Genomic DNA, 15,345 nt, shown 5'->3' with positions numbered 1-15,345 from the left:
TCAAAAGTGTCATTTCACTTTATAAATACTAATTTATAAGATGAAAACTGACAATATGTTTTCTAACGATCTTTTAAAAAACGTTGTTACAAATTTTGCATTTATTATTTTTTAATGATTAAACATTTAATCACCATCCGAGGAAACATGAAACGTTGATGAATTGTGAAACAAAACACTGATCGCTCTAAAATTTTATTGTATTACATTGTTCTATGAGGTTGCCGTTTTATTTCGTGTAAGTGTAAAATAATATTTGATACATTTTATTTTTAAAGAATCTTTATAAAGGTAAAGTTTCAAATTTCATATATATTACTCTGTTCACTTCCTATTCAAGTAGCAGATAATTCGTACATAGGAGTTAATTTGAAAAAAATATTCAAGAAGCCACGTAGTTGGTTAATTATTGTCTCTGAATCTATAACTTCTTAAAAGAAAAAGTGGTTCCTTTAAATTTCGAGAATGAATAGACATCGTTAGTAACTCTAACTGTAGAACAGTAATTGCTACTTGTATCGATTTAAAGGTAAGTCAACGTTATATTGCAACGAAATATTAAAACCACCAAAAATAATCACACCAAAAATCAGATATGGACATTGCTCATTGTTGAAGGCCATGCGGTGACCTATAGTTGTTAATTTCTGTGTCATTTGGCCTCTTGTGAAGAGTTTTTTCATTGGCAATCATACCAAATCTTCATTTTTATTTTATTTTTTAACATACAGAAGATGTGGTTTGCTTGCCAATAAAACAACTATCCATCATATACTACTATAAGCGACAATAGCTTATCGTACTGCTTCGACATATAGCACACTCGTACCGTATTTCTTGGTTGTTACTCTGGCAAATCTTTGACGAATAATCAGAATATCCGGGGAAATATATACACAAGAAAATATAATTATTAACACATATTCATTAAACACGTATTCCTGATAACCTAAGTATTGCTCATTTTCCCGAAATGAACCATTAAACAATTACTAAGTTAATGGGTTCTCTGATTGATTGAATGATGTATCGTTTAGTTGGTATCAAAATGGCACAGGATAAAAAACAATGTGAAACACAAACAAAAACAAAAACAAAAACAATGAACAATTTGATATACGTTAGTTACATATTAATCGAAAAAAACAACTTAAAATATTCGTGTTTTCTTTGCACTCGTAGATTCTTTTTATATGTATCATTCACTTCATTTGAATAATACATGTACCGTCCATGCAAGTGCATCATCGCTATATCTGTATAAATAAATCATCAAGCAATATAACACTGCAAATGTAGCGATCTTTCAGGTCTGATGCTTACTAACGCTGTCGGGTCACATAATAAATCTACATTGTGCCAGAGATGATAGAAAATAATTTTGATATCGATTTTTGTGCTTTATTTTTCCTAAATCTACCGCAATTACATATAACAATGGCTTTTCTTCATAAATAATGAGATTTCTTTACAATATTATAAGGCAGCCAAATATTGGTTGATTAGAAATTGAAAGGTTGTAGCACGTGTCACTGGTCTGCTATATATCTTCAGGAAATATCCTTTAGTAGGAATTAAGGCAGGATGGTAAACATTTGATGAATTGCAGTCGTATAATGGACATTTTCCAATATGGAAAAAAGAAGATTATTTTATAGAAGTTGAATAGGTTAACAGTATAAAGCAATCAGACTAATCTAAACGAGATTGTGGTTGCCGACTTCAATTGTTTTCCTGAAAGATATTTTATTAATATGTAAAGCTGACAAAAGAATAATTTAGGTTTACTGTTCGTCTAATAAAACAGGACAGTCAAAGTGTTTAGGTAAGGATTGAAGATGAGACAAGTCTGTCAGGCTTCAATGTCAGTTCTTAAACAAGTATTAATCTAATCACTCAACTATTTGGATATAAAGCAAAAGAGATACGGGGTATAGGTCAATTATACAATTAAAAGCCTAACAACAAAAACCCATAACTAAAGGCAACAGTAGTATACCGTTGTTAAAATGTCATAAATCGATTGAGAAAAAAAACAACAGATTCAGATTACAAACTAAAATCGAGGGAAATACATAAACTATAAGAGGATAATAACAAAACAACAGAAACACTAAAAGGTAACAAAGAAATTAAAACTGTTTCAGCATAAGAACAGTATAGTTTTTGATTTTTAGTTCTAAATCAGTACGATTCACATGTTGAGAATAAATTTAATAGAGACTACCAAATATATGTCTTTAAATTCAAATTTGTTAAAGGATACTAAGGTATAATCAAAGACGATCAATCGCGAGATTCAATCATTTTCCTTTTTAACCTCCATCAGAGGAATAATAAAAGCCACATAAAAGAACAGAAAATGAAACCTAGAGCAGAAAAAAAACACTTAATTTCGATTTTATATCGATTCTATAGACGATACATATTGGCTTTGACTGTAACAATGCTATGCAATACAGAATAAAAATGCGCAATAATAAAGAATACTAGAATAAAGTTAAGGTAAACTTATCATTTTAGTCTGTGCTAAATATCGTAAATACAAAAGAAAACCACAATGTTGTTTCACTTGTACAGTATCTATAGTGTTTCACTTCGACAGTAAAACCTCTGTGTCAATACCTTTTTAACTCTCAAACATTTTTTTCCTATAACTGTTTGTCGATTATAACTATAATTTACCTATACAAAATTAAGACATACTTAATCATACACTCCAACCAAAAAAGAAATCATTCTCCAGAACTCAACTTAACGAGGAAGTATAAATTAAATCCTACACATACAGTCAGACAAAACAACATGATTGATAATTTGTTAATCTATATTTTTTGAATGAGTTAAGCCTTCCAATTGATATTTATCGTGTGTTTTGCTATGTTGTTATGTTATACTATTGTCTCAGTAAAAGGGAGAAGGTTTGTTACCATTAACACGTTTAATCCCGCTGCAAATGTTTGCACCTGTCCTTAGTCAGGAATCTGACAGACAGTAGTTATCGTTTGCTTATGTAATTTATACATGTTTCTCGTTTCTCGTTTTTTTTACATAGATAAGACCGTTGGTTTTCCCGTTTGAATGGTTTTACACTTGTAATTTTGGGACCCTTTATAGCATGTTGTTCGATGTGAGCCCAGGCTCCGTGTTGAAGGCCATACCTTGACCTATAATTGTTTACTTTTATAAATTGTTGTTTGGATGGAGAGTTGTCTCATTGGCACTCATACCACATCTTCCTATACCTATAAAAAGCAACACAACAAAATTTAAAAGAAAAATAACAAAAATAACAAGGAATATTTCAAACGGAAATTTCCAAATCAAATGGCAAAATCAAAAGATCAAATAAAGGCAACAGTAGTATAGACGGCGTGCATAAAGCTGAGTCCACAAACGTAACGTCTTCAAATTACTAAAATTATTTACGACGTCGGCATTCCCTCCGAGAAAACGTAAGCGTAACAAAAACACTGACACTTACTTTATAATATAATTTTAAACATAAACATTCAACTTATTTTTTTTTGCGAATAACAAAGCATAGCAAATGCACATTGTGGAAAACAAAACAAAATATATGCTAAGAGCAGTGTAATGGAAATAATAAGCGACTATATCGTGGACCCTATTCAGAAAATAGCGTTAAAACATCATTTTTTTAAACTGTAACATAATAGCTGGACAAATTCAGGTGTTCAGCCTGTACTATCAAATCATTCATATTTTGCAGATTTTTAAAAACCTTATGTAATGCACATTTTGAATATCAAGTCATTTCGAAATAAGAAAATAGCAAGCACATATTGTTTTTACCGATTCTTTCCTTTTATGATATTAAACATTCCAAATTAGTTTACTAATTCATACACATAACGAATAACACTCCAAACGAATCAACCATGTCCGTTTTTAATTTTATTTTTGGTGAAGTTCGTACATGTATGATGTCATAGTCCGAATCCGAAAAATTCTATTGTACGAAAATGCAGGAAAATGCGTTTCATTTGTACAAATTGCAGGTAAAAAAAATCTATTTTATGCTTATTCAATGTTACAAGTTTCACATATTTTTTGTCGTTTTCTCCATGTTCGTTTCATACTTTAATATTATAATAACCTTTTTAATTGTGAGGATTTAAATGGCTTGTTAATCAATTAATCATAAAAAAAAGTTCCCATTTAAAATATATGTTTAACACGGTTGTATAAAGCTACTTTTAAAAGCGCATTTAACAGTTGCCGTCAACTTTTTGCATGACGTCATACTGCTGTTCAAAAAACATACATTGATTGAAAGAACAAATCCGGGTTAGTGTTATGATTTCATTGCTATAAAAGCTTTCATAAAAAAAGTTATGAAATTAAAAACTTGGTCAGAATATTATCACCATTTTTTTGCATTCATTCGGTACAATAGTTCTGACCAGTGCAAAATTTACAAAGCACAGGTAATTCATATCCAATGTTCAGTTTTTGTCGTTATTATATCTTCGTGAAAAAGTCCATTTAAAATCTTGTTATTATTGCAGATCTTTGATAATCGCTGGTATTTTTGATCTGTGGTATTCGCTAATAAATACGATAATAACCCTTAATGAAATGAGTGCTTCCGAAGTTCTTTGCTAGTATAACTTTCATCATGAACGCTCAAGGTTAAGTTCCTTAAATAGAAGACTTTTCTAGACTATGGTTGATTATATGGACATTTCTTTGTGTATGAAAATTATGAATATATTGACCTCTTAATGCATCGTTTTTTAATTAGTTTAGTGATGTACAACAAAGCCATTCCATCATATCTTTCCAAAGAGATCAGTGAGAGAAACAAAATGCTTTCCTTAAATCCACACGGCAAGCAAATTGAGATATACATATATCTACTATTAAAACTACTTGTTAATATTAATTTACAAATCATACATATTTCTTAAAATAGAAGAACGCCAAAAACATTTTTACATTCAGACGAAATCATAAATCTACACAAAAATCTGCAAAATATGACAGATTCTTTATCTTCATCTACCTTATACAATTAAGTTTTGTTCTCTGTTTCATATCGAATGAATATTAACATTTGCGTACTTCTTTCGTTCTCCAAAGCTTTCTTGGAATGTACAGTTCTATGCTAGAAAGACAGATGCTTTCTGTGCTGAATGATTTTGTCAGTTTTTTTGGGACTTTCCCTTTTTGAATTTGCATTGAAGATCCGTATTTTTGTTATACCTGTTTTTATTTGATAGAAAGCCATATTATTTTCATTGAATCATACAGTTATATGATAGAAAGACATATTTTCATTAGAACCTACAATTCTATGTTAGACAACCATATTTTCCATAGCTAGCGTGACAGTTCTTTCTTCTTGTCTATTTTATTCTATAGCTTAGGAAAGTGAAAAATGAGTCTTCCTTTCGCAAAGTAATAAGGAAAAATGGAATCCTTTTTTCAGATAGATAATGGTTAATATAATACTGTCACCAAGCTGGTGATTATTTATTATATTATTGCAGTAACAAGAGTTATGATTTCGATTAAATGAATTCCAAATCCCCAATCACCTCTTTCATTTCACACTCCTATGTCAATACATGTTGTAAAGATAAATAGAATGCGCTGTTATTCGTCAATGGCTGTACTTAATTACGCTTTGTTAACCATGTCCAGAATTCTCTTTCATATCTGTCTGTAATCGTATTCATATTTGTCAAATTAGATATACGACTCGACAGGAACTCAGAAACCTCTTGGGTATCGTTAGTAGGTGGTGAAAATGAAATGCATTACTGAAATGACTTTCGTGATAGATGTACATCCTTTCACCCCAACGAGGAAGTTCGCAGTCCATACTAGTTTCATCTGTATATTGTAATTGTTCGCTTAAATTTATTGTCAAATAAGTGTTCATTTTATTTTGCTTTTGATATTCAATAACAAAAGTAATTCCTATATAAAACGAAGACGAGACGTTTACTTATATCACATTTTAGCGATTCATAAAGTATAAAGAATCGACATTTCCTCAATTTAGCAAAGCTCATTACAAACAGTTTGTAGACGACCTTATTCATTTGAACGCGGCACTTTACATAGATGCCAACCCCTTTTGAGACAATCAGTAACAAACTATCGAATTTTCCGTATTTTTGAAACGTTTTCAGTAATCATTCAAAAACTTGCATTTACCAATAAAAATTACTGACGAGTGGTTGCAAAATGATGTGCACTAAAATTTGTTGTTCAACATGTTGTCTGTAGTATGAATTCCATTCATTAATTGTTCAGATGTTCTCGACTCGTACATTTTCGTTTTGTCAAGGAGAAGTAGAGAAAGGGGGAAAGCTACTTCATAAAATGCAAGTTTTCCTCTTTGGAAGTCAGTTAGTTCCCATCAATAGGTTGATAACTCCCGAGAAACCGGAAACATTACATTGTCGTTTTCTAAATACCGGACCAGGACGGAAAAGTAATGATAAAAACCCGCGATTTACAAAATTGAACGGCGATGATTGGGAATCCGTAACTATTCGACTTTGACCGTAATAGCGTAGTTTGTATCGCAAAATCGGAAAAACTACGGCAAAATCGTAATGGTTGGCATCTATGCACTTTAGTTTGAATACTTCACTTGTCGAGCCCTTCAAATTACCTTCTATAGACGTTAAGCGTATATGCACGCGAGCCAAAACTAAATCAGTCAATCAATGCCGTTGTATTGACAAAAACTATTCTAGTAATAACTACACCGAATACGGATATTCTCATTAACCCGGAATTAATTTTGCCTTCATGACTGCCCCAAACATCCAACATTTTTTCTGCAAAGAAAATAAGATAGATCGATTAATTAAATTGAAGAATTACTGCTAATAATAACTGATAAATACTGGCAGTATTAACTCTTAACGTCATTCCTAATAATAAACAAAATTCCTTTTTTTCCCAAAGCAAACGTGAACTCCAGACGGATGTATATTTTAACCGCATATTTGCTGTGCGAGAGAGAGGAAATATACAAGTACTATCTTTAAAAAAAAATACCGACGCATTCCGATAAGAGCATATGCATAAAGCCGTCATTATTATTACTTACTGATATTGAATATTTAATTACCCATAATCTGGAGGTAATATCATATCAATTCTGAACATGAGCACATATACTTGTTTCTGAAACTTTCACAGACAAGTGCATGTGAAATTGATGTAAAATAAAATATTCAACAATTATATATCATAACAACTTGAAGTAAACGGGTTGAGAAACGGGATGACATGCCATTGATAACTATATGTAATGGTAAGACGCAAACGCTTTCGTCGCATATCCGAATGAAGATGATTTATAACACAAATTTTAACGTCAATTAAATTTTGGATTCTTAATCAACCTTATTGTTGACTGGCTAGTGATTACATTAGTTGAACAACTTAGTTAATTTGGCCACCGATGTTTATGTATGATCTTTACAACTCTTCGACCTGCTGTGCATCATTTATTATTAAGCAAAACATTATCATCTAATCATTGATACAAATTGTCGACAACAATGTTAGAATCGTTTGCTATTATCATTACGGTCAAGTTTAACAAAATCGTGACAATACTGATATCTTTTACCGAAAAATATATTTCTTTTTATCCAATCGCTCACCTTTCTTTGTTTTCTGTTTATTCAGTTGATGGTCATTTCATTGGTCGAAATGAAAATTTTGGTGGATTAAGTGCTAAACAAACTAATCAATCTTTTGACCTTTTTTTACTCGAAATGCCTTTGGATTATATGATATGTTCTTTAAACATTCTTACTCATATAATGCATTCATGGTTTTTAATGTGTTCTTTAATTGTTAATATTATTAGATTCGGCACGTAACATATACAGTATTTTTAAGACGACCCTTGGGCATCGTAAAATGTATTTCTGCTGTTTACATTTATACTTAACAGTAACATTGTGTAACTACTGTTCCTTTGGGGACCACTGTGTTGCCAATATCTACATATAAGATGAAACATTACATATGTACTTATTGAGAGAAATGTCTACTTAATTTTATTTATATATCATAAAAATGTGTTGCTTAATAATAAACAGATAAAAAGTCCAATGATATAGATTTTAATGAAGATTTGCTACGGAATTTTAGCATAGCAGACAAAAGCTCCGGGAAACAATATGCCCTAATTGTTTAATTGTTTAACCTTTACCAAATATCTAGCCAAGAACAAAAGAATTATACGTCATCAAGAGTGGAACATTTTATTTTGTTAATTGTCTTGTTTCTAAAAGGTTTAAGTTTTCGAAAATAACTGTTCCTAGTCAAATTTGGACATTGTATTTTGAACATAAATAATTTACTTGGTACATTTTCTTAACCTATTTTTATAGAGCTGAACCCAATTTTAGGTTATTTTCTTTCAATTAGGAAGAGTTGTCAATAAATATTATCAGATTCTGAGCTTCCGTATTTAGGAATGCTTTGATGTTTGGTCTTGAACTTAAGGGTATAAATTTGTAATCGTTTGTCAAGTAGAAATAAGGTTTTTATGTTCCAAAAGTACATACAAAGGGTTTTATCTTAACACTTAATTAACATTGAACCTACAGTTGCTTGATGGAATCCCGGAGTACAAAGTAATTAAACATATCGCAAACAAATCAGTATATCTTAATCAATAGGTCGGACTAATTTCGTTGAATGTATCATCAGTGTAATTTTTAAAAAGTCCCAAAATCTTACTTAAATTTTAAATGATAGTAGTAATGATTCGTACGTGTACACGTTTGGCATATTCTTGAAAAGGCATAGCGTAGTCGAGATGATAAATTATGTGTACTCGGAAGATGTGCGTTTAACACCTGTCATCAACCCCTTCCCCCCGAAAGGGAAAGAAAGAAACAAAAAAAATAATCCATTTTGCAAAATTACGATTCCAAAATCGACATTTTGAAATACAATTCCTTTAATGTATTCAAAAGTCTTGATAACAGTAGAAGGACAATTATTTTTTTTTTTTTACAGCAAATATAAATTCCAAAACGTTTCGATGCATCATAAATAAATTTATGATAATTTTCTTTACACTTTTATATGTTGTTAAATGAGATTCAATTACTATCTTATGAAAACCTGTTGTGCGTTTCACGAAGTAGTTAATACGACTTAATTTTGACGAAAGTATTTTGTATTGTCCAAGACTTTGGCAGGCCAGATGGCGCTTTTTACTTTAGAAAAGTTGGATGTCTAGATCTATATACACAAATACCTTATATTGAATGAATTTTATTGCGAAAATATCGGGACACTCGTGATTAAAGTAAATGAATGCTTTTTGATAAAATTGGATCTATTTTATGATGGCAACTTTCGTTTTGAAAATTACGGTGTGGAACAACGACCTCTTTTTAAAAATAATTACGTTCATCCACAGGACACTTTTTAACTAAATTTTTATCTCAATTTAACTCCAACTGCTTTCAATTTTAAAACGTCAACTCCATTGATTCTTATGTTTAAGCTACTTAGAAAATTGACAATTACAGGCCTCAATTTCCAGTTGTCATTTTCTAGAAATAAATATAGTAGGCGTCTAAAAATCGGAAAGAGAATAACAAAAGCACCTATTGTTATTGATATAATGGATCTTAAATTTTGATATTCATCCAGGAAATGGATCATCTTTATAAACAATTTGCACCAGTCTATCTTTTCCCTAGGATAATTCTCATGTCAGCACCATTAACAAATGATCATTTCGATGACAATGAAAGATTATCTATTTTTTAAATCTCTTTCAGAAACTGTTAATTTTGCATGAATAAAAGCTGAGTCAGAACTTATATTATTAATACATGTTACATAATTCAATGTTTTACTGTTAGAATTTGGCAATTCCATTGATCGATTAGAATCCTAATATGGAGCACAAAATATAAATGATGGATTGTCAATTTACTAATATATCATTAATAACAATAGTGTTAGGCTCGGTGTCAGTACATTGCATTGAAACATGTTGCTGATATATTTTCTTATCAAGATAGTTCAAATATATTTGACATAGGCAGACACTAAGAATTTTGTCAAAGAAGAAGATAACAAAATATAACAAAATACACTGAAAAAACCCAAGCCTATTTGAAAAGTTATTTTTTTTCAGAATTGTGGATCCCCAATGAAAGTTCAACTTCTTTTTGCCATTTGATAAGGAACTTTCCATTTTCCTCGGAGTGTAGTATTTTTGTTATTTTACTTCATCTGGCATTTTTTACACTTTCGATTCTAGCGTCACTAATCAGTCTTTTGTTGACGAAACGCGCGTCTGGGGTGCAACATTGTTTGTTTGGTATATATGATAAGTTTATTTACAACGACTGGGCCGATATCACTGCTGGTTGATGTTTAACTCCGAGGTTATCAATAGCCCAGTAATCAGCAATTCTGTGTTGACATGATTTATCATTCAAATTGTCATATGTGTAAACAAAATGTATAAATACTTTCTACCCCAGGAGTAAAATACCTTAGCTGTATGTGGTAAACCTTCCTGAAATTTAGGTCCTCATTTCTCTTTAACTTTGTACATTATTTGGTATTTTTACTTTTTTGTTTCTCGAGCGTCACTTACGAGTCTTCGGTAGACGAAACGCGCGTATGGTGAACACAATATTCTATCCAGAGTCTGAGTATGCTGTGTTTATTTTGTGCCGCTAGATTTCTTTATTGTTTTTACTTACTTCCATGTTATCAAGGACGTAAATGCATATGCATAAAAGGCAAATAAATAGATATGCATATATGAATATGACTGAATGTATTTTTCTCTGCGCTTATCATTGTCCACATTTACCTTAATTCCATTTCAGTTATATCATTAATTTAGTCCTGGTATCTATGATGAGTTTATTTACTACCACTGGGTCGATGCCACTGCTGGTGGAGATTTATTTCCCCGAGGGTACCACCAGCCCAGTAGTCAGCACTTTTGTGCTGACATGAATTATCATTGATATGGTTATATTTATAAATTTACTGTTCACAAAAGTTTGAATTTTTGAAATACTAAGGCTTTTCTTCCACAGGTATAGATTACCTTAGCTGTATTTGGCAAAACCTTTAGGAATTTTGGTCCTAAATGCTCTTCAAGTTCGTACTTTATTTGGCCCTTTTAACTTTTTTGGATTGGAGCTTCACTGATGAGTCTTTTGTAGACGAAACGCGCAACTGGCGTACATACAAAATTTAGTCCTGGTATTTATGATGAGTTTATTTGCTGCCCATATCGACGATGAACTGTTATATTCCCAGTATCGTTTCACTTATTCTATATTTTTTAATAACCAAAGAGATTTAAGTTCATCCTGCAAAAAAACTAATGGAAAAAAGAACTCTTTAAGGCAAGAATAAGGGCTATAACACCCTAAATTTACATGTTTACATTTCACGCAATGACCATATTTCGAAAATTCCTCAATCTTCCCATCATGACATATTTAGTTGTGTACTTTATTTTGAACAATTTACCTTGTGTTAAAAGCAAGTAAACATGTGTTATTCTTTTTAGTTAAAAGCAACAGTAGGATACCACTACTCAAAAGTCATAAATCGATTGAGAGAAAACAAATCCGGTTTACAAACTAAAACCGATGGAAATACATCAACTATAAGAAGAAAAGAACGAAACAACAGAACACTTAAGTTCAACAAAAAAAAACGACAATGCAACATAGATAGAAACGAATGAATCTACATGCAGAAGCTCTTTTCATGTCTCTAATGTAGATTCTCTGTTATATACAAACTTCATTAATTCTAAAAACAATAAAAAGGAAATTGAACACATATATATACTAGTTCAGTGATAATGGACGTCATACTAAACTCCAAATTATACACAAGAAACCAAAATTAAAAATAATACAAGACTTACAAACGCCAGATGCTCCTGACTTGGGACAGGTACAAAAATGCGACGGGGTTAAACATGTTTATGAGATATAAACCCTCCCATATACCCCTAGCCAATGTAGAAAAGTAAACGCATTACAATACGCACATTAAAATTCACTTGTATGTTGTTTCGTTCATAATGTTTTCTTATAAATCTGTAAATCTATCTTACATTTTCTTTTGTAGAGGATGGAACAGAAATATTAGTTCGGCAGTGTGGTGACAATGATTGGGGAAGCCATTGTGGTGACATCATGTATACAAATGGAGACTCGGGTACAGAGCGAATTAATGGATGTTTAGAAACATGTGACCATGATGGATGCAATACTGCAAACCAAATGTTTACATTTCAAACATGTATATTCACTTTACTTCCTTCATTAATGTTTGGCATATTTCGGTTGTGATAATTATTGGTGCATTTAAAAAAAACCACAGGAGAATCTTGTCACAATAAGACAATTGTTTCAGGTTTACGTTTCGGAGATAATCCAAGGATTGAACTCAGTATTATAAAAATGGATTAGAGTATCTATAAAATGTCATTAACAAAGAGATTTGTAAAAATAATTCTACCATTCGAAGTATGATGAAGGTCGACAGCAAAAACAACGAAACATCGAAGAGACGTCAAAAGCCAGAAACAGAATGAGAAATTTACTTTTTTATCTTCCGAAATTTTCAAATGTATCATATTTATAATCTATGCATTTTGTTGTTGTGTACTGTCATTGACACAAATTTGTCGTCCTTGTAATTTGTAATTATTTACTCCCTTTACTAATAGAGATTGCAAGCTGAATAATGCCTGTTTAACGATTAGCTTTAAAAAGAGAGCTCAGTGTAAACATATTTATTACCGGCCACCATTTTAGAGTAGGGGATATGACGCTCTATGTGTAATAGCCTTATTACTTCCCCTGTGCTTAGAGTAAGGGATGTGACGTAAGTTCAATACTGTATAACTCTCCCTTAGCTTATAAAAGCATGTGTATAGTGCATATCTATCTGCAAACTTCTAACATTTGCAAATCCTCCTACAAATGTTTTATAATTTGACAGAACGACAAAAAACATCTTAAGTACCTAATGAAACGGTGTTCCTCCTTTATCACATTGTAAATTCAAATAATTTTAGGTTTCTATTAGCAAAAGAAATACATTAATTGCCTGATCAAATGAAGGGCGTCAGTATCTGGTGTTTGGTGTTTAAACCACGACGCCACTACTTAAAATGTTGGTTTACATTATTCTAGTGAATCTCTTGCAAACAATGACTTTGGTACTTAAAAACTAGAGGGATATGCTACCTTAGGTTACAAGATTTGATTCCAATGATATTTCCAAGACTTTTTTTGTACGGCAATGATATCGTGAACCTTCTATTGTCATACAAAAAGATTTCCCAAAGAAAGACACGAACGTAGACTTATAGACGGAAGAGTGGTCCAAGGATATGCATTTGTGAGCTTTGTTACATATAAAAATTATAATTTACTTGAACCACTTCGTTGAAACTGTTTTAATTATGGATTGTCAGCAATGTGCTTTGACATTGTGTTATGAAGGATAAATGCTGTGAACCGGGTATTTTAATCAATAAATATGAGTGATTAAACTAGGGCTAGCATACACAGAACTCTTTTAATATTGATGTTCACACAGGTTTCCGATGTAAGTTGAGATAAGACGCGGAATGATTGAAGCTTATATTGAGATTATCTACTTTTGTATACTGTTAGATATTAATCTATTCTGCATAATGCTGCACTACCTCATCAGTTATTGTCGTATGCCGCCATATCTTGATGTGTTTTGATTTCGGAGGATGTGTGTTCATTGCAGATCTTTGACGGGTGTCTGTGTAATATATTCACAATTTATATTATTGAGGCGATAGTGAACTTGCCACGTCATGCGGACACCTGTCTTTTGTTGGAGACTGTGTCTTGTAATCGGATTGTAGTTTGGCTGCTTTTCTGTTAACGTGTACTCTTACGTAAAGTAAAATGGGTAATTGATGACTCCTACTGTTTCGTTCTTATGACGCCTATTTGAGTTCTTTTCTTCAAAGCAAAAGCAATGAATAGTAAAGATGTGCACATTCTTATATGCATATATGGCCATGGCCTGTTTATTTCTTTACTAGTTGAATTCTGAAAATCTTTTAATCTCTTGAAGTCCAATTTTGACATGTGCTTCTGCAATTTGCGTGGGGAGAAAACATACAACTAACATATGTTTGTTGTATTTGTTTTTAAGGTCAAAGATTTTCCAATAAATTTTGAAAGAGGTTAAATAGTTATTACCTAACCTTTTCATGTTATTGTTCTCCATGCACATGTAAGGGAAAATACTTAAATATCCACGAGACAACGATCAAACAACATATGACTACGAAAATCGAAATCGAAATCTATGTACTTTTGATATTCATACAAACCCTTATCAAAACAATGGTTGATTTTAAACGTCGGTATAATTCATTGTAAATGCGCCCCATTATTGTTTAGCTCATTTTTCTGTGGTTGTCCAATCATGGCACCTGGTACTTCCTTCAATAATGCGAAGTACTTGCATATTTTGAAGGACTAATCCACTCCTCATAGTGATATTTTACTTGGTGCACTGAGAAATTATTCATTACTTTCAACCGAACCTGATACTTGTCATTTATGTGAAATTGTGAGATACAAGTCAGATGGGTTAATATGTTTGGGGTCCAAGTTACGGAATAAGCAGCATATAGGTGAGACTGTGATCCAACGGTTAGTAATGAATATACGAATGTTTTTACATTTTTGTCTAATAAATGATTTACATACTTTATTCCTACTGAATAGGCCATAGCACTGTGTGTAACCCCTATGTTTTCCTGTTGTTTGCATATCTTGTTATATGTTACATTTTAGTTTTTGTTGAATTACATGCTTAAAGTTATGACAATGTTAAAGGAGTGCCATACTTGAATAAGGTTGACACTTTATGATATGTAATGGATAGATTTGTTTTGTATGTATCATCAATATATTTTATCACCAGTTGTTTGTCAAATATCACTTGTTGCTTGCCGTTATTCTTATTATGATATTAAATTGCGTCAAGGTTTTAAATTTGTTACAGTTTATTATTATTGCAAACGCGCACCTGTTACACAGAAACAATGATTATTTACTAATGAAAATAAAACTTGACTAAAAAAATCTAAGGCTTTGAGGGAGTTGGAAATTGAGTTCCTAATTACTATCAAAACTGATCAATTGAGAATGTAAAAAGTAAGTTAAAATCATATCAGGATGCACCAGCAGTGTTATCACAAACATACAGAGCCACAATTTACAAATCCTAAATACATGACTGTTCCATTTATCTACACAAGAGTTG

At 31.5% G+C, this 15,345-nt stretch overlaps 1 protein-coding gene across 1 annotated transcript in view; it reads left to right on the top strand.

Moving 5' to 3' along the window:
* Window positions 1-15,074, top strand: part of LOC139487862 (UPAR/Ly6 domain-containing protein bou-like) — a 51,395-nt gene extending 36,321 nt beyond the window's left edge. The window contains exon 4 of the mRNA XM_071273030.1: window positions 12,145-15,074. Coding sequence (XP_071129131.1) covers window positions 12,145-12,368 — 224 coding nt within the window. The 3' untranslated portion in view covers window positions 12,369-15,074. The remainder of the gene's footprint in view (window positions 1-12,144) is intronic.
* The last annotated feature ends 271 nt before the right edge of the window (window positions 15,075-15,345 follow it).

The sequence above is a fragment of the Mytilus edulis genome, chromosome 9 (assembly GCF_963676685.1).
Source record: "Mytilus edulis chromosome 9, xbMytEdul2.2, whole genome shotgun sequence".
NCBI lineage: Eukaryota > Metazoa > Mollusca > Bivalvia > Mytilida > Mytilidae > Mytilus > Mytilus edulis.
This window is presented reverse-complemented; position numbering and strand designations above follow the sequence as displayed.